The sequence below is a fragment of the Lepidochelys kempii genome, chromosome 13 (assembly GCF_965140265.1).
Source record: "Lepidochelys kempii isolate rLepKem1 chromosome 13, rLepKem1.hap2, whole genome shotgun sequence".
NCBI classification, from domain to species: Eukaryota; Metazoa; Chordata; order Testudines; family Cheloniidae; genus Lepidochelys; species Lepidochelys kempii.
The window spans coordinates 18543417-18568282 of record NC_133268.1 but is presented as its reverse complement, the minus strand read 5'-3'; the positions used below and the strand labels follow the sequence as shown (position 1 = coordinate 18568282).

Below are 24866 nucleotides of genomic sequence, written 5' to 3'. Positions count from 1 at the left end.
GTTTTTAAAATAAATGTTTTATCCTGGAGCAAGGGTTTTCAACAAATTTTTGGTGGTCTCAGAGTGCAGCTACCAACTCTTGCTAGCGGCTGCTCTGACATTTTTTCCTAAAATACTTAATTAACTTTAGGAAAAACAAATAAATATGCACATATACATGTCCAAATCATTATAATTTATTTAGGGAGGGTTTTCTTTTTGCAGACTCAGTAATAAAAATAATGTACAGTTGTCTCTATTCTTTGCTGATCCTGAACAGAATAGAAACACAAGGTGCTTTGTACATTCTTTTCTTTTTTCTTATTGTTTCTTTTGCTTTTTTTTCCTGGTTGTGTTTTTTTTTTTTTTTAAGACTTTCTAGCTAGTAAGTCTGCTGGGAAAAGTGATATTAACAAACATACAAATTAGGGCTGTCAAGCAATTAAAAAAATAATCACAATTAATTGCACTGTTAAACAATAATAGGATACCATTTAAATATTTTTGTATGTTTTCTACATTTTCAAATATATTGATTTCAATTACAACACAGAATACAGAGTGTACAGTGCTCACTTTATATTTATTTTTCATTACAAGTATTCGCACTATAAAAAACAGAATAGTATTTTGCAATTCACCTAATACAAGTATTGTAGTGCAATTTCTTTGTCATGAAAGTTGAACTTACAAATGTAGAATTATGTACAAAAACCCTGCATTCAAAAATAAAACAATGTAAAATTTTAGAGCTTGCAAGTCCACTCAGTTCTACTTCTTGTTTAGCCAATCGCTCAGACAAACAAGTTTGTTTACATTTGCAGGAGATAATGCTACCCGCTTGTTTACAATGTTACCTGAAAGTGAGAACGGATGTTCTCGTGGCACCGTTGTAGCCAGTGTAGCAAGATATTTACGTGCCAGATGCGCTGAAGATTCATATGTCCCTTCATCCTTTAACCACCATTCCAGGGGACATGTGTCCATGCTGATGACAGGTTCTGCTCGATAACAAGCCAAAGCAGTGTGGACCAACACATGTTCATTTTTATTATCTGAGTCAGATGCCACTAGCAGAAGGTTTATTTTCTTTTTTGGTGGTTCGGGTTCTGTAGTTTCCGCATCAGAGTGTTGCTCTTTTAAGACTTCTGAAAGCATGCTCCACACCTCATCCCTCTCAGATTTTGGAAGGCACTTCAGATTCTTAAACCTTGGGTCGAGTGCTGAGGCTATCTTTAGAAATCTCACATTGATACCTTCTTTGCATTTTGTGAAATCTGCAATGAAAGTGTTCTTAAAATTGTTACTCCTGGGGGAATTCTGTATCACTGCGCATGCACAGAATTCATGTCCCCTGCAGATTTCTTTGCTTCTCCGCAGAAAAATGACTTCTGATGGGGAAGCAATGGGAAGTCGCAAAAACAGTCATGCGCCCTTTCCCAGACAGCACAGGCAGGTTGGTTCGGGCACTCCAAGCAGCCAGTAGAGATGTAAATCACCACCCAGGGGGGCTGTGCAGTCGTGTGTGTGTGTGTGAGAGAGAGAGATACTCTGTCCCTCTTGCTCGCTATTGCAGCACATTTGGTGTGGAGGGGCAGGGCTTCGGAGTGTTTCTGAAGAGGTAGGTGTGGGACAGGCACTGTCCCCTCAGGCAGAGCAGGATATAGCAACCTGCCTTCTTAGTGAATTGCTCCCATTCTCTTTGTGAATTCCCCCAGGAGTATAAAATAGGTGTAAAAGTTTTAAAGCTCCTTTACATTGCCAGAGTGGTGTAAAGGACAGGATGGCCTTATAAATGCTGACTGTGCTTTAGTGATTAGAATTGGTCTAAATTTTTGAACTGCAATGTGAGTTTGATTCCCCAGCCCTCCTTGGTCTTCAGTTGACTATGATGTAACACTGACAATATGGATGCATATATTTGTTGACTAATAACTAGAGATAAAGAGTCAAACCTAGTTACATTACTGTTAGGCAAGGGGGTTTCGGAATTTCTTCCAATGCGCCCCACCTCCATTCTCCATCCACTTTATAGTAGTTTAAATAAATTACCAAAATAATTGAAACCAGAGTGATTATATTGTGTTATTTTGACAAATAAAGTATGAAGAATTTTGCAGAATTTTATAATATCATGTGCAGAAATTTTAATTTTTTGATGCAGAATTTTTAATGTTTTGGTGCAAAATTCCGCCAGCAGTATAAAATGGACAACATGTGCTGGGTCATCATCTGAGACTGCTATAACATGAAATATATGGCAGAAAGTTGGTAAAACAGAGCACGGGACATACAAGTCTCCACCAAGGAGTTCAGTCACAAATGTAATTAATGCATTCTTTTTTTAATGAGCGTCATCAGCATGGAAGCATGTCCTCTGGAATGGTGGCCGAAGCATGAACGGGCATACAAATGTTTTGAATACCTGGCCATGCAATTGCCTGTTCTCACTTTCTGGTGGCATTGTAAATAAGAAGAGGACAGCATTATCTCCTGCAAATGTAAATACACTTGTTTGTCTTAGCGATTGGCTGAACAAGAAGTAGAACTGAGTAGACTTGCAAGCTCTAAAATTTTACATTGTTTTATTTTTACATTGTTTTATTTTTGAATGCAGGGTTTTTGTACATAATTCTACATTTGTAAGTTGCACTTTCATGACAAAGAGACTGTACTACAGTACTTGTATGAGGTGAATTGAAAAATACGATTTCTTTTGTTTTTTACAGTGCAAATATTTGTAAGCAAAAATAATATACACTTTGATTTCAATTACAACACAGAATACAACATATATGAATATGTAGTAAAATATCCAAAATATTTAATAAATTTCAATTGGTACTCTATTGTTTAACAGTGCGATTAAAACTGCGGTTAATCGCAATTAATTTTTTTAATCACAATTAATTTTTTTTAGTTAATTGTGTGAGTTAACTGTGGTTAATCAACAGCCATAATACAAATATCACTTTTCACAGCAGACTTATTCAGTCCCAGCAAGCCCAGAGACAAATTAAGCCCTGAATAAGGAAGTGGTTACGGAGGCAGTGCAGCACTGGGACAGGCACTCAGGCCAAGGGTGATTGGAGAGGCTGAGCTCAGGGCCAGAGCCCATCACCTCACAGCCAGGGAATGGAGCCCAAAACCCCATGCCTGAGGATGGAGCCCAAAGGCCCACGGGTGGAGCCTGCCACCCACCACCCCTGGGCTGAAGTCCAACTCCACACCCCTGGGAAGGTGGGGAACACATACTGGCTGTCTGCTCCTCCAGCTTTTCGGTCTCCAGAAGTGGCCAGGGCCCAAACCACTGCTTTCACCCCCACACCACCCAGGAGGCTGTGGCTGCAAGAAAAGCCCCTGGTGGCCATATTTGAGAAACACTGTCCTAGAGTCTAAAGAAAAGGAGTACTTGTGGCACCTTAGAGACTAACAAATTTATTTCAGTATAAGCTTTCATGAGCTACAGCTCACTTCATCGAATGCATGCAGAGTCAGTTACACTGAGTCAAAAAAGAATCTGAAGTCACCAATAACCCCACACACACCAATTTCATTGGGAGCAGGCCCAAACCTTGTGGGTACATTAGTGGAGGCTGGCTGAAAATGAGATCCTCACTTAGAATGTGGGAGACCCAAGTTCAAGTCCTTGAACCAGTAACTATTTATATTTATACAAAGTGGAACAGTGTCCACAGGAGATACTGAGAAAGACCCAAATAGCCGATAATCTAGTGGTTAGGGAACTCACCTCCAGTGCTGAAATCCCTTTTCCACATTAGGCAGAGAGAGGAACAGAACCATGGTCTCTCCCAGGTGAGTTCCCTAACCACTCAGCTAAAAGTTATAGGGGAGGCCCTTTCCCCACTCCTGGCCATTTTGTGAATCTAGTTTCCTCTCCTTTCATCAAAATGAAATAGTTTGAGTCAGGTCAAAACAAAACATTTTGTTTTTATATTTCTGAAATATTTCAGTTTTTTTGGTCCAGTTGAAACAATTCAGCTAATTCAACACCAATACGCAAATGGTTTTGAGTTCACCAAAAGCGCCTGTTTGGTGAATTATTTGCTGAAATTTTTTTGCATAGCTCTAATTACTGTTAGTACTGTGTCTGTGAACAGATAGCCCAAAATAAATAGGTCAAAACATTCATTAATAAGTTAGGTCTCTTAACAGAGGTTATCCAATGATCCACATGGTGAGGACCAGGTTACATACTCTTTCTCAGAAACCTTTTCCCAAGCTTAACTCTGTTTCACTGGTTAAACTCAAAAGTGTTTTTAACTGCTGTTTTCACTAAAACAGCAACTGTCTAAATTACTGGGTACATGCCCAGTAACATCAGCACAGCACATTCTGTTCTATTTTCTAACCCTTCACACATGGACAATTTGTACTGTTGCATAAATGAACCAAACATACACCAGAGTTCTTGAAATCATATTATTTTAGGCTGTACTTTTCATACCAAGATTGTGTTTCATTTCTGAGAGTTCCTGCTGATGTAACCATTGAAGTTTCTCTATTTCGATTCTCAAACGACGAATCTGAAATATCGAAGAGATAAGATTTAATAAAATGGAAAATACAAATTTGGTGTATATAAAACATAGCTACCTAATCATTTAGAAAAATTGGGCTTAGAGACAAAGGGCCTGATTCTCATTTACACTAAGGCCTCTTTTACATTGTTCTGGCAAAGAGATCTTAAGTGTAAATGAGAATTAGGCCCAAAGCATTCTGACCAATTAACCAAGGTTCCAGAATATCCATAAGCATCAATAAGAGAGATACAAAGCAAACTCTTGCTTGCGGGTGTTTCCTACCATAAACAAGGGCGAGACTTGTTTTAAAACTCAAAACAGTGCTGCTCAACTTGGGTCTTATTCTTCTCTTATTTCCATTATTTTTACACCAACATAACTCTATTGACAACAATGGAGTCATTCCCAATTTACACAAATGTAAGAAAATGGAGTATCAGGCACCTTATCTCTAAAAACTGTTGGACTAAAATTTGTCAGGCTTCAAATGTATCTGATCTGAACCTAAGCCACATCCCTCAGTTTAGACTGTAGTTATTTATGTCTTATAATTTTTTTTAAATGGCCCAAGTATTCTAAAGTATGCTTCTTATTAATTTAAGAAGCATAGAGACTGGGGACATAATCACTCAAATGGATGATTTTGGATATGTTTTTTACACAGCAAAAAATAAAAGATCAGTGGCAGCAAGTCTCAGAACCCCTTGTCAACTGACTGGGGCTTGCCCTAGCTGGCTAACAACAGCAGTTTAGACATTCAGGCTTGGGTTGGAGCCCAGGTTCCAGCCAAAAACCAATGAGGGGAAAGGGTCTCAGAGCCCGGGGTCCCGCTGAAACCCGAACATCTATACTCCTACTTTTAGCCCCGAAGTACGAGCCTGAGTCCATTGACTGGGCTCTGAGATTCACCGCCTTGGGCTTTTCTGTTGTTGTTGTGTAGACATACTCCTCCACTTCTGGGTTAAAAGAAGTCACTCCTGATCCAGAGTTTTCTCTTGCTTATGTTCTAAGGCAGTTTGCATTACATAATAAAGTTTGTTCAATTTTTAAAAGAAAACACATAAAAGCAGTGAGATATCACCTCTGAAAATAACTACTAACCGTAGCAGTTAACACAAAATACAATCCTTTCATCTAATAAATCCAGAGTTTTACACTGCAACAGAAAAATCCGATGTAATAAACGATGAATGATGATAAAATAATCAGGAGTCTTTGGAGAGAAATATCAAAGCTACACTGCGGTTTCTACAATGTGATCATGGGAAAGTGCAAGTGTCTAAAACAAAATGAAACTAAACATAAAATGCTACATTACAATAGAGAGTAGTTTTGGACTTAAATCAGCCAAAAAAGAAAAAAATCTCCTCTTGAGCTAGGCTGAAGTGCTCAACTTTTTTATGGTAATGTTCTGTGTTTGTACAGTCCCTAGCATAATGTGGTATGGTCTCTAACAAGGAAGCCTAGGTGCTACCACAGAACAACAACAAAGGTACTTGTATCTGTGACAAAAGTTATAGATTTGACAGCAAAGAAGTTAGGGTCCAAAGGCAGCCTTAGTTCAAAATTTCTTTTAGGCATAGATACAGGCCAAGTTTTCCCTATTATTTAAATAAAGGATTCTTTTTAAATGTTTGATGATTATCTAAGATTTAAAAAAAGCAATATGCTCTGATGAAAGCAATACTGACCTCAGCTATTGTACTTCCAGTGGTATTTTTGGAAAGATCATTATATATTTCAGTCATTGTTCCTTTTATTGCATCCATCATCTGAAAAAGAGAAATCACTTTTTTCCAAAGTCTATTTTTTAATGACCAATACATTCATTTTACTCGTTTTTTCCCTTGCATGAATGAACTTATACTGCTGTCAACAATGCCACATATCTTTATATACATTTATCAGAGTACATTTAAAAAAACTTCTAGTTAGGATTATGAAGAGATTTTGGATCATGATTTTGAAATGATTTTCCAAGGGATATAAAACTGAGCCCAGATTTTAAAAAGGCTGAAATACAGTATTTTTAACTGTCCAACTGATTCTGCAATATCCATAAAAAGAAAAGGAGTACTGTGGCACCTTAGAGACTAACCAATTTATTTGAGCATAAGCTTTCATGAGCTACAGCTCACTTCATCGGAAGCTTATGCTCAAATAAATTGGTTAGTCTCTAAGGTGCCACAAGTACTCCTTTTCTTTTTGCGACTACAGACTAACACAGCTGTTACTCTGAAACCTGCAATATCCATCAGTTTCTTAAAAAGGATGGCTGTAGTAGTGATGGCATCATTACCGCTCTGTTGGACAATCAGCCAACAAAATGCCATCGTGAGCTTGGTTTCTTTATGACAACAAGTGTATCACATCACACCACACCCCATACTGACTGCTGGCTCCTTTCTTACAAAAAGGCAGGATACAGAAGTATATAAAAATCGTGCTCTTTAATGCACTCAGCAGAATGGACCTGAAAGGCAGAGAAGTGGAGATGGGAAGCCTAATTATGAATAGAACAGCTTTGGTGGTAACATGTTGTAAGAATGCCATAGAGCCCTGAGGTTTCATCTTGGCAAGTAACTAGAGGCACTGATTCCCGAATAACATGAAAGAAATCCGCAAGTACAGTGTATATATTAACTGCATTTTACATTGTAGTTAAAATTAAGTCAATCTCTATGCATTATCATATGTATTAGTCCCAAGATAAGAAATAATGTTGAATATATAAAATACTGCACTTCTTCTCAACTAATATATGTGAAGCTCTAGTCTCATGCTTCTTTTAGAAGAGAAACTTTGTTCTTCATCAAATCAAACCAATCGTATGTACAAACCTCTACTGTATACATAAATTACATCCAAATAAGGCCGCACACATACTCATAACTCCTTCATTCTTTGAGCAATGTCCAACCTATACCTTGAATGAAGTTTCCATATGATGAAAATACACATTGTTTTAAAATAGGAACATATTTATTTATTTAACAGAGATCTATAGAAAGTCAATTCCACAGTGTTAATGAGAATTATTTCTTAAGATTGATTATAGATTTACTCTTCTATGAAGAAATATAAAAAATATGGTCTAGATTGCCTATCATTTAACAAAGGAGAGTAGTTATGGGGGGATATGGGAGGAGACACTACTGTAATAGTAGTGTGGTAGTCAAATAACTGTAGTGTACAGTGTATATGACCTGTGGCTAAAATTTACAGATTGCTGAACCAAACTAGAAGCAAAATGTGCCCATTTTGCAGATAGGGAATGTGGGACAGAACACTGAATTCACTTGCCCATAGTCATACATGTCAACGGCAGAGCCAGGAATAGAACTGGGGTCTCCTAACTTCCAGTTCAGTACCCTAGCCACTGGATCATGATGCTCTCTGTTACTGATTAATCTGTCCCCTCTTTAGAACGCACAAGAGTAGTCCCACAAAAGAGAAATGCAGGAGGGGCAAATCAGACTCAAAGACTTAACACATGGTTTTTAGCCATATGGTAAAGGACTGTATTAAGACCTCTGGTGAAAGTTGCTGACTTTTAGTTGCACTGGAGACAAGCTTTTTAGGCTTAAATTTTGGTCCCACTGAAGTCAACAAAACCAGAATTTGGCCTCTGAAGAACAAAAAGGAATAAATCTTTAGTGGACCTTGTTCTCTCTCCCATTTTTTTTTTAAATTAAACCTGGTCCATATTGCTTAGATCAGTGTCCTGAGAGTTCAAGGGGGGAATGATATGACATAACTCACCATGCTTAAAATAAAACCTTCGTTTGAAATTCATCTTTCTGAGTACGATTGATGATTTTAGTTTGTGACCTTATTAATACCAGCCGAAATAGATAATAAATCATTCTTCTGAATTTCAGCAAATTATAGCACTTTTAATAAGGCCCTCACAATCTGTTGAGACACAAATTATTTCAAAATAATTTTTTGAAGAAAACCCTGCTCAAGAACTTACTTTGCTAGTGTACTTTGCAATATCTGCTGCCACATCAGCTGAAGCTGTTGCTATTGGCAAATCTGTATTAATTGAAGAAGAAAGTGTACTTGAAGATCCAGAACTGGTAACCATAGAAACAGGCTGAGTACTTGTAACTAAGGTGATAGTTGATGTGGAAGTGCTCTGGGTGATCTCTTTTTGCTGTACAGCTAAGAAAATAAAACATACAAATAAACTAAATCACTGTATACATTAACCACTTAAATAAGTTAATTAATAGGCAAACAGCTAAAAAACTGGTTATTAGCTTGCTGATGATAGGCATCCTTAAGTAAATGGATGCATCTAGCCATTTCACTAATCTAAGTTATGAATGCTTTTGCTACTATTATTTATAAAACTGTAATATTCATGAAATAATGCTCCAGTGCCCTTATTAATCATTTGCTCGGTTCTTATATGTGACCTATAGTTAAATATGCAGACACAGCTTAGAGGCTTGCCACTTTCAATTCTGGTCACAGTACAATTCTTTCCTGTGAATCTGTGTCCCACTTGAGTTTCCAGGACTCCCTCAACCTGCTTCTCAGAGGCCCAATTACTAGATTTCCAGCCTGCTGTGCTTCCAGCAGCTACCACCATATATACAATATGAAAGTTCCATCTTGGAATCACTGTAAAGGGTGCCTGAAGTTTGCACGCTCTAGTATCCATTTGTCTCTGGTACAAGGCTTTGTTAGCCACAGTAAACTGCCTCAGAAATGCTGACTGACAGGATTTTTTTGCCTTTGAAAACATGTTCTCTGAGCCATCATACAGCACGTTCTCAAGCACGCTTTGGTCTCATTTCCTGACATTACTTCCATTCCTTTGTAATTAATGCCACCATCATCACAGCAGTTAGTTTTAAGTACCCCTTCATGAGGGATTTTTGCCATATCTAAGTCCAAATCAACAGTGAGCTAGTTTGGCCATCAACTGCTTGAACAGTGGGGATTGTGATGTCAGATGTAACTGAATTAAACACAAAATTGCTAATTTCTATACCGTAAACCTAGAGCCAGACTTGAGATACCCTTGCTCATGCTTGTTAGTATGGGGCTTCTTCAGGAATAAGTACTCGTCAATGTGAATAAGGGTATCACAATTTGATCCCTGCTGATTAAGATGCTTCAATCCTTTTTGTTAAGACAAAGTTTTCTAACCTAATTTTTTTTCAAAACAACTGCTGATATGAAGGACCCCTACGTTGTTTAAAATGTAACCATTACAACTGAAAGAAGTTTGCCAAGTTTTCTCTGTGCAGCATTCTTTTACCTGTGCCAATTTCATATACATCAAAATTAGTATACCAAAAATAATTTCCAGTCCAATATACTTCTAACACAGGATATGTAAAATGGAACAAAAATAGTTTGGGTATAATTTGTGATCTTGTCCAAATATGCTGATTATTAAAACTTAATCTAGGCATTAAGCACTAATTTTTAAGTATGATTCTACTCTTTATTAAAAAATAAGGATTTCACAGGGGTTCCATACTTATTTTTCTCAGTGAATTTTCTGTATCAAATTTGCTCAGTTTACAAGTAAAAAGTTATTTCTGTTTCACATTTTTAATTGACGGTGTCACGAACTCAGCCTGGGATCTGAGATTTAAGTTGGGTTCTTCCTGGCTCATGTATCATTGCCAGCAAAAATGATTCCACAAACCAAATGCTGCCTTTTTAACACCTGTGCAATCATATCCTCAAATTACATATGTGCAACATGTATTTACATATGTGTGACTCAGCCTTCTGTGGCTTGTCCAGGTGTAACTGAGGCCCAATTTGAAGACAAAGGGGACACAAAGGGAGTCATGCAACTGGAACATATAGTTGACAATTCTGTTCACATATAGGGAAAATATTTCTCCAAAATAGGGAATGAACAGCTTAAAGAATATTTAGACAAGTTCGATGTATTCAATTTGGCAGGGCCTGATGAAATTTACCCTAAAGTACTTAAGAAACTAGCTGAAGCAATCTCGGAGCCATTAGCAATTATCTTTGATAACTCCTGACGGTTGGGGGAGATACCAGAGGACTGGAGAAGGGCAAACACACTTAAAAAAGGGAAACAAAGAGGACCTAGGGAATTATAGATCAGTCATCTTAATGTGATACCTGAAAAGATACTGGAGCAAATTATTAAACAATCAATTTGTATGCACCTGGAAGATAACAAAGTTATAAGGAATAGCCAACATGAATTTGTAAATAAATAATGCAGACCCAACCTAATTTCCCTTTTTGACAGGGCTGCTGGCCTACTGGATGGGGGGAAACAGTAGAAGTAATATATCTTAATTTTAGTAAGGCTTTTGATCCAGTCCCACCTGACATTCTTATAAACAAACTAGGGAAATGTAGTCTAGACGAAATCATCATAAAGTGGATGTACAACAACTTGAAAGACTGTACTCAAAAGAGTAATAATAGATGGTTTGCTGTCAAAATGGGAGAATGTATCTTGTGTACCTCAGGGATTAGTTCTGGGTCCAGTACTCTTCTATATTTTCAGTAATGACTTGGATAATGGAGTGGAGAATATATTATAAATTTGTGGATGACACCAAACTGGGCAGGACTGAAAGCACTTGGGAAGACTGGATTAGAATTCAAAATTACCTTGAAAAATTGGTCTCAAATCAACAAGATGAAATTCAATAAAGACAAATACAAAGTACTTCATTTAGGAAGGAAAAAATCAAATGCACAGCTACAAAATGGGGAATAATTGGTTAAGTGGTAGCACCAATGAAAAGTTACAGAGGCGTTACAGGGAGTTACAGGGGATTACAAATTGAACAAGAGTCAATAATGTGATGCAGCTGTGAAAAAACAAGTATCATTTTGGGGTGTATTAAGAAGAATGTAACATGTAAGACATAGGAGGTAACTGTCCTGCTCTACTCGGCACTGGTGAGGCCTCAAGCTGGAATCATGTGTCCAATTCTGAGTGCCACACTTCAGGAAAGAGGTGGACAAATTGGGAGAGAGTCCAGGAGAGCAACAACAATAATAAAAGGTTTAGAAAACCTCACCTATGACGAAAGATTAAAAACTGGGCATGTTTAGTCTGGAGAAAAGACTGAAGGGGGACTTGATTACAATCTTCAAATATGTTAAAGCAGTGGTGGGCAACCTGCGGCACACATGCGGCCCATCAGGGTAATCTGATTGAGGGCCGGTAGACATTTTGCTGACGTTGACCTTCTGCAGGCACCCCCCCCGCAACTCCCAGTGGCTGCGGTTCTCTGCTCCTGGCTAATGGGAGCTGTGGGAAGCAGCGTCCCTGCAGCCCCTTCGCCTGTAGGCGCCGCTTCCCACAGAAGGTAGGAAAGGAAGTAATGGATTTAATCTACAGCAAGGGAGATTTAGGTTAGATACTAGGAAAAGCTTCCTAACTACAAGGGTGATTAAGCTCTGAAATAGGCTTCCACTGAAGTTGTGAAATCCCCATCAGGGGAGGTTATCAAAAACAGGTTGACGAACACCTTTCAGGTATGGTCTAGGTCAGTGATACTCAGACCTCAGTGGTTCAAGAGCCACATTAGTGAATAACATTACCCAAAAGAGCCACAGTAGTGTGAATTCATTATTTCATTTACTACTGCCTATCTAGATAGTCTTGGTTATTCTGAACAAGTATTATTTTATCAACTACAGCTGTTTAATAACATAGTAAAAGAATCCTGACAGGGTAATAACTTAGATTGGTTAATAATGAAATCACACAATGTTTTAATATCATGAGCTGCAAAGAGCCGCAGAAGACACATTAAAGAGCCACTTGCAGTTCCCGAGCCTCAGTCTGAGTATCGCTGGTCTAGGTGTACTTGGTGCTGATGGCTGCCTCAGCACAGGGGGCTGGACTTGATGACTTCTTGAGGTCCCTTCCAGCCCTATAGTTCTATGATTCTATGATCCAGAAAATAATTCAGTTCACTCTTCTAGAGCTGTGATGGTTGACAATGGCACAAGTATGCAAACTTATTGTAATTAAAGTAAGGGTTAATGATTCTAAAGACATACCACAGGAAGCTAATAAGTTTAGTAAGCTGTTACCTTTTTAAAGAGTCACTTTTCAGAGTGGAGCCATACTTTGAGATATTGGTTTTCATGGTAGAATTCCTGGTTAGAAGGGCTTGGATCACCATGAACACTACCTAGGCAATTAGGGCACCATGGACACATTGTTACAAGTGTTACCTTTTACTGCCTGTCTTGTCTGATATCTTGTCCCTTGAGAAGACTGAGGTTGTTGTGACTGTTGAGACTGCTGGCTCTGCTGCTGTTGCCTCTGTACCTTTTGCATGTGCCATTTCTGAGACGACGTTTGAAATTTATTTGAAGAATTCCACACTACTCGCTGCACAGCAGGGGCTGTTTCCTTAGGTAGAAGTGGCCTCTGCTTTTTCACAGGGCTCCCTGTGGCTGCTGCAGGAGCAGTGACAGTAGAAGTAGCACTGGTAGTAGCTGTGACTCCAGCTGGTGGAGTTTGGGCTGCAGACCGGGTAAGCACAGGAGTTTCAGGTGGAGGCTGACTGCTTGCACTGGAAGACGGTGGAACTTTACCTACAACTTAAAAATAAAATGTAATATTGACTTTTCACTGAGATTTCTGGTCTATTTATTTCTAGCCACAGTTTTGGAAAAGAAGAGACACACATGCATATTCCAATAAAACAAATTATTTTCCTGTATGTGAAATTCACATCCCCAAGCATTTTCCCACATACCTGTATTTTGAGTCAACTCACAACTATTAGACATTTTATAAAACATCTCTTGCCTTCACTATGATAGAAATGTGACAAGTTAGCCTCTGCTAGGATGTAGGTGGTAATCTAAATATCAACTAAAGGGAATGCAACTTTACCCCACAGAATACTTTCTGAAGACAGGCAAAGCCAAAGAAATGAAAGAATAAGGTATTCAGAAAACACCTGAATCAAAAGTGGACTGTCAATTCTCTAAGTTAATGTATTGTGTACGGCACATTGGAGATTTATGGGTTCAACATACATTGGAAATCTCCCACAACTTCTTATTGGATCACAACAGTTTTTATGCAGATACTATGAATCTTTGACAATAATGACACTAAGAAATCCGTCTACTCTCTTAGGGGAGAAGAGACTGCTTTCTTCTGCAGTCTGACACAGAAAAACTAACACTAATTTAAGAAAGCAATAAACTCTTCACCACCATCATTGCTTATTCAGGTTTCCGACATGCATGCCCTTACACAGATTGCTTTGACATGACCAATTACTTTACTTTAAAAATGTCCTCCCTAATCTAATTGCAATTGGTAACTCCATCTTAAGCCAACCAGTCAGAAAGAAGAGAGTGGCATCCTATCAGAAAACATGTCATCAGAAGACCACTGTGTTTACAGATGGACTGAGAGAGGAAGACTTATCTTTATTTAGAAGTGTAGTGTCAAAAGCCCAGAACTGGAACAGGATATCCCATTCTTACATACAATGGTTGGAATTGTTAAGTCAGACGTTTTACTGATGCAACGGCAAAAGTCAGTCCCAAACAAAATAATGGTTCCTTTGGTCACCAAATCATAAATAGCAGGACCAGAAAAGATTTACTGTGAGGCCCAGTCTGATAATCTACATTTTGCAGACTAATTCTGACATCATTCAATATTTATGTGTGGTTTCCTACTCTGGGCAGGAGCTCTATAGCAAGAGCAAATAGTAAAGGCAATACAATACAGGCAACCACTGTGTGAGATCTCTGTTCAATCAAAAGAAGAACAGAAGGATGTCACCCATTCATGGATTATGATCCATTCATTAAAGGACTGGCAAAAAGCAAATTTTCCCAGGCACTGAAGTGAAAGAAAGCCCCACTCTATCCTGACTAAAAAAGTTGTGAATCTAATCTTTGAATCACCTGCAGATGGAAGTATGTCAGAATTGTTACAAATAGTAAACAATTCATAAGTCAATTATTTGCTGTTTATATACTTTTTGTATACTACATTATTTTTAAATCAGCAAAAATGTTCAATTCAATAATGTTAAATATAATTTGCATCTATAAGAAAAATTATAGCTTTTCAGTATTAGTCATTTTACTGATAACTTTTTCTAATGTATTAACTAATATATAACTCAATAACTGTTCTGAAGTTAATAAATCTGTGCCATGAGTAACCACTGTTCAATTAAACAAGAACGTTGGTAACTAATAAACAGTCCAAAAATTAAATCCACATCTGAAAGTGTATCATATACTGCTTTCTAGCTCAACACACATTCTCAGCTTCCCTGATTTGCTAATAGTGACAATTATCTATTATAGTCCATGTCTTAAGATTCAAAGTCCAAAAGAACCAAATAAGCATCCATCTTCTCGACCATACTTAGCAATCTGAATGAAAACACTTATAGAGCTTTCATTAGATAGGATGCTTGATTCAACATTCTACTAAACTATGTAAAAAGATAGAAAATCAAAGAGGAAAAAAAGAAAGTTCTCTAATATGAAAAATAAAGAACTTAAATATAAGATCTAGATAGGTTTATATACCACACATCTTACCACAATACTGACTGGTCTAGACAAATATTTTTTTATCTAACAGCTATAATGCCGAGCACAGCTAGCGAAAAGTACTTTTCTTAATGGCTAATTGCAATTTACAATTACCATAATTAACACATGGATAACATGAACTTACATTGTACATAATAGACCTGCTCTTATGACTTTTACTAATGGGAGCAGTTAAATTGACTTTAGTGGGATTACCCACATTTGGGAGTGATTGATCAAGTCTTATATCTCCCAGATCATTATGTTGTTGCGGGGCTCACAGAAGAGTGATGGTTATGGCTGAAATTCAAAAATCTTGAAAAACTTGCAAATTAAATTCCAAATTCATGCAAGGTTGTACAGTATATGTGCTACAATACTGAGCACTAGTGAAAGGCACCTATCTCCTGTGAACGATCATTCACTGAGACCAGCAATTATTGAAAACTATGGGTTCATTGCTTTTATGTCTGTCACATAAATGAAAGAAGAAAATAAATTAAACCTACCATCTTGCTTAGGAGGTGGTTCTTTAGATTCTTTCTTGTTTTTCCGTCCCTCACGCCCACAAGGATCTTCCCCCAGATCAATGACAAGTTCACTTTCTGAATCAGAGTCCAGACCCAGATGCACAGTTGGAGAGTCTGTCTCATCTTTACCTTTCAGTTTTTCTTTTGCAGGATGCTGCAAATTTTTTCCCTTTTCAGAAAAGTCTTTCTCAGAGTCTGTATTCGCCTTTTCTTTGACAGGGACATCTGTTTTCTCCACTCCCGGACTTGTGCTTTTAAGTTCCTCTTTGACTTCAGCTGGAGCTGAGGGTTTAGGTTTTTTTTTCATGGTCAGTGACTCTCTGTCACTTTTTCCACTTTCTTTGTCCTCTCCATCTTCCTGATCATTCTTTGATTTCTGTTCATCATCACTGATATATTCACTGTCACTAGTGTCTGATTTTTCAGAATCCTCAGAGTCACTATGTTCTACTGCGTTATAAACATCTTCAGAGATTTCATTGATTCCTAAAACAGAAAAACACAAAACAAATGTACTCTATTCCACATAAACTGGATAGTGACTTTGTGATTTGATAGAAAAATAAAATATTTTGCATGATTCTATACACTGGAAAGTACATTTGTATTACTACCTTGACTTCCATTCCTAAGCTACATCCTCCTCCTCTTGTGTCCTACCACACTCTCTATTTAAGAATTTCAGAATGTCAGAATGTCACTCTCTATAATCTGATTTACACTTTTACTGGATTTAACCCTTGGCCCTCTTTCCCTGCCTACTCGTTTATCAGTTATCTTCGTGTTCTAAATTTGTCTAACCTAGGGCCAATCTGGCTAACATGCATATGTGTAACTTTAACTACAAAAGTAATCACATTAGAATCAATGGGACCACCCATGTGACTAAAGTTACTTACATGCATGTTTGCGAATCAGGACCTTAGACAGGATGATTTTCCAAGGAGAAGTGGTGCCGTTTTTTAAATCACTATGAAGTGCCATGCAAAGCAATAGTGCAATACAAATATTTAATAGTGTCACCACCCCTTACCATGTGTAACTGGATATGTTAATACCAGGTAGTGTTTAGTGAACTAGTTACAGTTCTTTAATTTTTCATGTTACAAGGAAAAATAAGACCACAAAAATAAGTATATTAATCTAGGTCAGAAAGGTGCAAAGAACATAGGTTAAAACGTGCAAGCTCTTAAGAGAGATTCGTAACAGCAGGTTCTATTATACGTTAGATTGTTCCAGCTTAACACATTCAAAATGTATTCCCTTAAGTATTCAAACATCATCATGTGATTTTACATTTTAGGGTATAAAGTGTTTAAGGTTTTACAACATGGAAAAATACTTTTTAAGTTTGTAAACAAAATCAACCCTTAAATCAAAGTTTCCTTTGAGTTTAGGTTTCATGCTCCTCTTATTTAATGGACGTTGGGCATACCTAACTGTGCTTTACAACTCTCTATTGTCTTGTCAAGATTAAGTTGGAACCTGCTGCGAATCTGTCGTTTTGGTGAAATTAGCGGCACAGGTGTGGACTGCTGCTGGACTGATTCACTCAGTTCTTTCAGATCCATCTCAGCTTTGCTGCGATCTAAAAAGACATTATAAAAAGAATTCTTTAATTAAGAAAGATACTTTAAGGGGCGAGGGGAACCACCACTGTCCTCATAAATGAAAATTTTGTAGAAAAATTACTTAATTTTAAAATGAAATGAAAATGCAGACTAACTGAACCTTTTCCAATTCCAATATATCTTTTTTGAGATGGGGTGACCACATCTGCACGCAGTATTCAAGATATGGACTTACCAGGGATTTATATAGAGGCAAACATGATATTTTCTGTCTTATCGTCTATCCCTTTCTTAATGATTCCCAAAATTCTGTTAGTTTTTTTGACTGCCGCTGCACATTGAGTGGATGTTTTCAGAGAACTATCCACAATGGCTCCAAGATCTCTTTCTTGAGTGGTAACAGCTAATTTAGACCCCATCATTTTATATGTACAGTTGGGATTATGTTTTTCAATGTGCATTACTTTGCATATATCAACATTGAATTTCATCTGCCATTTTGTTGCCCAGACACCCAGTTTTGTGAGATCCTTTTGTAGCTCTTCGCAGTCTGCTTGGGACTTAACTATCTTGATTAGTTTTGTATCATCTGCAAATTTTGCCACCTCACAGTTTACCCCTTTTCCCAGATCATTTATGAATATGTTGAATAGGACTGGGCCCAATACAGCCCACTAGGGGACACTACTATTTACCTCTCTCCATTCTGAAAACTGACCATTTATTCCTACCCTTTGTTTCCTCTCTTTTAACCAGTTACCAATCCATGAGAGAAGCTTCCCTCTTATCCCATGACTGCTTACTTTGCTTAAGAGGCTTTGGGGAGGGACCTTGTCAAAGGCTTTCTGAAAATCTAAATACACTATATCCACTGGATCCCCTTGTCAACATGGTTGTTGATCCCCTCAAAGAATTCTAGTAGATTGGTGAGGCATGATTTCTCTTTATAAAAACCACGTTGACTATTCCCCAACAAATTATGTTCATCTATGTGTCTGAGAATTTTGTTCTTTACTATAGTTTCAACCAGTTTGCCCGGTACTGAAGTCAGGCTTACTGGCCTGTAATTGCCAGGGTCACCTCTGGAGTCCTTTTTAAAAATTAGCATCACATTAGCTATCCTCCAGTCATTTGGTACTGACACTGATTTAAATGATAGGTTACAGACGACATTTGGTGTTTCAGAGCTTTGTTTATTTCAAGTCACCGCTCATGTTCATCTCTAGCCATGCACGGGTGTGACCGAGGCCAGAGTTTAGCTCTGGAGTATGAAATATCCCAGCTAACTTCAATGGCCTTCAGAACTCTTGGGTGAATACCATCTGGTCCTGGTGACTCATTACTGCTTAGTTTATCAATGTGTTCCAAAACCTCCTCTAATGACACCTCAATCTGGGACAGTTCCTCAGATTTGTCACTTAAAAAGAACGGCTCAGGTCTGGGAATCTCCCTCACATCCTCAACCATGAAAACCGATGCAAATAATTAATTTAGTTTATCTGCAATGGCCTTATCATCCTTTAGTGCTCTTTTAGCATTCTCAATCATCCAGTGGCCCCACTGGTTGTTTAGCAGGCTTCCTGATTCTGATGTACTTACTTAAAAAAATTTTTGCTATTACTTTTTGAGTCTTTGGCTAGGCTAGCTGTTCTTCAAATTCTTTTCTGGCCTTCCTAATTATATTTTTACACTTCATTTGCCAGAGTTTATGCTCCTTTCTATTTTCCTCATTAGGATTTAACTTCCACTTTTAAAGGATGCCTTTTTGCCTCTCACTGCTTCTTTTACTTTGTTGTTTAGCCATGGTGGCTCTTTTTTGGTTCTCTTACTATGTTTTTTAATTTGGGATATACACTTAACTTGAGCCTCTATTATGGTGTCTTTAAAAGTTTCCATGCAGCTTGCAGGGATTTTACTTTTGGTGCTGTACCTTTTAATTTCTGTTTCACTAATCTCATTTTTGTCAAGTTTGCCTTTCTGAAATTAAATGCTACAATATTGGGCCGCTGTAGTGTTTTCCCCACCACAGGGATGTTAAACTTAATTATATTATGGTCACTATTACCAAGCGGTCCAGCTATATTCATCTCTTGGACCTGATCCTGTGCTCCACTTAGGACTAAATCAAGAATTGCCTCTCCTCTTGTGGGTTCCAGGACTAGCTGCTCCAAGAAGCAGTCATTTAAGGTGTCAAGAAACTTTATCTCTGCATCCCGTCCTGAGGTTATGTGTACCCACTCAATATGGGGATAGTTGAAATCCCCCATTATTATTGAGTTTTTTATTTTAATAGCCTCTCTAATCTTCCTGACCATTTCAGTCACTATCAACATCCTGGTCAGGTAGTCTGTAATATATCCCTACTGCTATGGATAATACACAGTATAGGAACAGTGAATTTGTAAAAGGGGACCATACCAATTATTCTGTGGCAAGAACTTTGTTGCTATCACTGGTTTCTTAACATTTAATAATGTTTTAGGAGGGGTTCTACTGGTAAAGTGAACTAATTATGAGAACATGGACAGCCCTAATGGATTTAGCTGCATCAAGAAATGGCACTCGATAGCCAATTAGTCTAAGCAGGATCAGTGAGAGTTGAAAACACCAATCCAATTCAAAAAAATTATGTGAAACATAGATTTTGTAAGAAACCAGACTAGATAACACTATTGGAGCCAGACAAAGGCAGTAGCAACTTGACAATGAACCACATGGAGAATATTATTCAGATGACTGACATTGCCCCCCTGCCTGCTGGTTTTCAGTTACTCAGTTTGATTGTTACTGATTAATATGAAAATCATTACCTTGAATCTCTTTCTAGGATTTCAGAAAAAGCTTTCCATTAAAATTCAGCAAGGAGACTTGCTTTCATAGTCACCAAGTGGCAATTTCATGATATGGACCTGTCATGAATATAGAGGGAAGGACAGCAACCTTTATGTATGCAGTAGCATAAAATCCCTCCTTGGCAGTTGTATTGGATTGCTTTACCTGTAAGGGGTTAAGTAGTTCAATTAACCTAGTTGGTACCTGAAGCACCAATGAGGAAAGAAGATACTTTCAAATCTGGGGGGGAAGGATTTGTTTGTGGCTCTCTTTTGTTGTTCCCTCTCCGGATGGAGGGAGAAGCCAAGCAGGTACAATGTCTCCTGAAATGTACCTGGAATAATCCATCTAAAACCACAGAAATTGTAAGTAGGGCAAGGAAATGTGTTAGGTTATCTTTTGTTTTGGCTTGTGAATTTTTCCTGTGCTATTGAGGTAGTTTCATTCCTGTTTTTGTAACTGTGAAGCTGAGCCCAGAGAGGAATCCTCTGTGTTTTAAATCTTTTATTAGCCTGTAAAGTTACCTTCCATCCTGATTTTGCAGGTGTGATTCTTTTACTTTTTTCTTTATAATAAAGTTCTTCTTTTAAGAACCTGATTGATTTCAGTGTCCTGAAGGCAAAGGGTCTGGTCTGTGCTCACATTGCTAAGGCAACTGGTAGGTATATTATTCACAAGCCTTCCCAGGAAAGGGGGTAAAGGGGCTTGGGGGAATAAGGATTCCAAGTGACCCTTCCCTAAATATTTTGTCTAAATCACCTGGTGGTGGCAGCAATACCAGTCCAAGGACAAGGAAAGGGATTTGTGCCTTGGAAAAGTTTTAACCTAAGCTGGTAAAATATAAGCTTGGGGGGTCTTTCATGTGGGTCCCCACATCTGTACCCCAGAGTTCAGCGTGTATGGGGGGAAAACCCTGACAAGGCTAAAGAAATCTATGTTGCACACGCAGCACAAAAAGCAACAACAAAATAGTTAAAGTATACTGAAAAATTCTAAAACTGTCCCTCTTCCCTTGGTCAAAACAGCTTGGGTTTTGGGTGTTCAGGGCATATTGCAATGCCTATCTCTTCACTTTTTACATCTATTCTATCTCCCCACCAGTAACCGTTGCAGTGTGCTCAACAGAGAAGTGGACCCAAATCCACATCTGTTACAAATTCAAAATTTATATTTATGCTTTTTTACATAATTATTTTGACACAGAACAGAATAAGGATATAAATAACCAAAACAGAGTACAATATACAGTTCCTGGAAAAATCATCATCTTCACCTAGTACATTTAACCGAGAAACACACAAATCGTGTCTAGAAATCTGAGCTTCTATTAAAACAGTAATACTCAAAGATGTGCTGAAGCAAAATTACATTTAGGAGATGTTGAACTTCTCCCAGAAAAGATGTTAATTTGCTCTTACCAAAACACGTATTACAGCCTCTCAGGGATTGCTTCTGTCCCTGAGCCACAGTGTCAGAGTTGCACTCAAGTGGAGGCTCTGGAGCTGGAACCCTCCAGGTGTAAGAAAGGGAAGTGACAGATGTTCTCTGGGAGGACTGGTCAGCTTTGGAATTTAGTCCCCTCCCCATGATCAAAACAGCTTTGGTTTCTGGGCCTTCAGGGTAAACTGAAATGCTTATCTCTTGTCCTTGGCTTTTACACTGGTGAGGCTGCATTATGGAGGGACTCTGTTGGTGGACTTAAATTTTGCTGTGATAGAGGTATTGCTTTTAAGAAGTTATCAAGGAAGCATATTTGTTTGCATAACTCTGTAATTTAAAAGATTGCCGGGGTGTCGAGAGCTTTGGATGGATGCTCTTTTTCAGCTTTGGTAAAAATATAAATAAGTCACCAAGGTCTAAGTATGTGTTAAAAAAAAAGTAAGTTTAATGCAGTACACTGTATAGCTCTTTGGACAATTAACTTTCCTCTGTTTTTCCATTACTGTTCTGCAGCTAGAAAGAGTAATGCCCCAAGAACACCTTTATGTAATCAATCACTTGACTAATCTTAAATGTTCTAAGTACACACAGACAGAAAGTTTCACTATGTACCCCAGTACTGCACTGATTTATGGAACACCACTGCACTGTATGCAGGATCATGTAATGGATGACCAGAATGAAGGAATTAAGTAACACATTACTACTATGGCGAGCACCCAGGAACTCCCATTGTTCAGCGGGGTGCTGAACTTTTGAAAATTGGACCCTAAATATGTTAAAGAAAACTAATCACTAAAACTCTGCTGCAATAATTTTACCCATAGACAAATAACATTATTTGGACATGACAAGATGTAAGCGCAGGCAAAGATCACGTAAAACAAGGTAAGACAAGGGTCTCCTCTTTTCTCCCTCAGACATACAATCTGTTAAAGGTAGTTCCAATTTTGATTCCAAGGATCTCTGCTCTGAGAACATCAATAAACAGTTTTGCTCATTATTCCCCATCCTTGACTGGCAGTATAACTTCAGCCAACCTAGGAGTATCTATAGTTGACTTATCTTCAGTAGATTTCCTCTGACTAAGCAGGTGAACATAGTGCTTAAAAGGAAGAACTACCACATGGCTCTCTGCATGAAACATATGAATTGCTGCCGTTCTCTTGCCTTTCATTCAGTCATGTTGGAGAGAATCCCTATTCTCACAATGCTTCAAACAAGGCAATATGACCTAATGAGTCACATCTGAAGACTACTGTATTCAGGATGGAATGTAATCCGTATCTGGCACAGTTGATGCTATCACAAAAAGTCCATCCATTGTTTTCACTCTTGGCAAAACTGACATTTTAACAAAGGTACATTTTCCTAACTCTGAAGAGATAATTGATGTTCCAGCTAAAAAGCTTCAGACAACTATGTTAAAAGGTCAATCAGAAAGCACTGTCAGATTTAAAATTCCATCTGTATCAACAAGAACTATAGGCAGCCAAGCATTTCATTTAAAACTCCCTACATAACCCTTAACCTCACCTTCTAAGAATCCAAGCCATCTGGCTTAAGTAATTTACCACACTCCAGCTATTGACTCTCACCTTTAGCACATACTCTATTCCACTATTACAGAAACTATTTCTTATGGTTAATTGTCTGTTTGGCTGAAGTACACTGTAGCTACAATAAGCAGATCCACTACTGTAGAAGAGAAGCTCAGTACTGACAGCCTTGACACTAAGGGTTCGTTTAGCCTTCTGAGAGTCCAGCTAAATATAATCTACTAACTATTACCTTTCATCAGTAAGAAAAAAAGTGTTTTTAAAAATGTACCTTTCATTTCCAGCTTTTCAAACAATATAGCATAGCTCTGCTGATGAAACAATGGTGACACGTGCTTCAGTACTATGGTCATTTAAATACACATACATGCAATTTGCTACTCTCTCACATCCATTCTACTGTAATTTACATTATTATAACAGTATTAGACTTTCAAAAGTTAGAACTAACCAAGGTTAAGGTTCAGAATGCTTCCTGGAGTGGAAGTTCTTTCTTGCTTAGCAGCAATAGGTGTTGAGGCTTGAGGAGAGAAAGGTTTTGGGCTGCCTGATAAGCTCCCTGTTTGGCCCGTCCTTGCTGGTGCTGGAGAAGCTGAAAAAGTACAGAATTGGTAGAGAAATATTTAAAAACAAAATGAGCCAGAATAAAGCAGGGGGTGGTGAAATGGCTTTTCATTTCAACTAACATAAGTAGGGGCAGGGAGAGGTTTTTAATAGCTGCCAGTGCAAGTTACAGTTCTGTTAAAGCTATAACAACCCTTTCATTTAGCTAATTAAATAAGAAATCCTAAAATAAATAATTTACTTGTGATTCAGTTCTTTTAAATCAAATAATTATTTTGGCTCTGATAACAAACTCTGATACAAGTTATTGGGTGTTTCTAGATGTCAAGATTCTGTGTATTTTAGATATTAATAAGATCTTGACAAACTGAATTGGCATCTAATTTTATTTATTTAGAAGCAAGTATAAAAAGATGCCTGTTCCAGGCTCTACGAGTATTAAAGGTGAATTAAAAGCACAATTCACAACAAAAGCGGCACAGCAGTAGCAGATCAATTCCCCTAGCACAAGATAACAAGACATTCCCATATATCTCTGGAGTATGTGGAATTGCATGCTCTGAGAGGCTTCATTCTATCTGTGAATTAAATGTTTCAAAAACCACCACTTTTTGGGGATAGGGAGATAGGTTGGGAAAGGAAGCATATATAGGACATTACATATGAGACTCAGGATTCTCAATGAGAGATATCTGATTAAATCTCTGCTTAATGCTTTGAAAATACACCACTTACACACACTATTGAATATTAATAAGGGTATAGTTCATAGCTCTTCCTTAAGAAATATAGAGCATCCTGACATTCCTAAAAGGTAGCAAAACTGGGAGAGAATGTATGTTAAGGTACAATCATGTTTATTTAAATAAATGAAATGTAAATGAAATAATCAATAATTCATTTTCTGATATAGCTGTAAAACTAATCTGAAAAGTTTTCAAAATAAATCACTGTTTAAAAATGTATAGTGTGTACCTTCGAAAAATGAAACCTACATCTATATCTGAGTTGTGAAGAATATGTATTAAGGTTATAACAACCAACAAGAATGCACTTTTATGTCGAAAACCATGATTAAATCAAGTCTTCCTAACTAGTGATTTAAATCAATTTAATTTAGCTCAAATCCACCCTGAAAGAATCATTTTAAATAGGTAACAGCAACTTACAGCTGGACTATCATATATCAAATTCTATCAACTATAAATAAAAAAGCGTGGCAAACTTTACTCAAATTTAGGGCTGTCGATTAATCGCAGTTAACTCACATGATTAACAAAAAAA

The 24866-nt window shown here is 37.7% G+C and overlaps 1 protein-coding gene across 8 annotated transcripts in view; it reads right to left on the bottom strand.

The window, feature by feature from the left end:
* The window catches only part of ZMYND8 (zinc finger MYND-type containing 8), a 120360-nt gene that overhangs the window by 8173 nt on the left and 87321 nt on the right, over positions 1-24866 (bottom strand). For all 8 annotated transcript variants that reach the window (XM_073309526.1, XM_073309527.1, XM_073309528.1 and 5 more), the window contains 7 exons: positions 23470-23610; positions 17052-17204; positions 15596-16102; positions 12738-13109; positions 8500-8690; positions 6215-6295; positions 4448-4526 (listed from right to left, as the gene is read on the bottom strand). In XM_073309526.1, the coding sequence (XP_073165627.1) occupies positions 4448-4526; positions 6215-6295; positions 8500-8690; positions 12738-13109; positions 15596-16102; positions 17052-17204; positions 23470-23610 (1524 nt within the window). The remainder of the gene's footprint in view (positions 1-4447; positions 4527-6214; positions 6296-8499; positions 8691-12737; positions 13110-15595; positions 16103-17051; positions 17205-23469; positions 23611-24866) is intronic.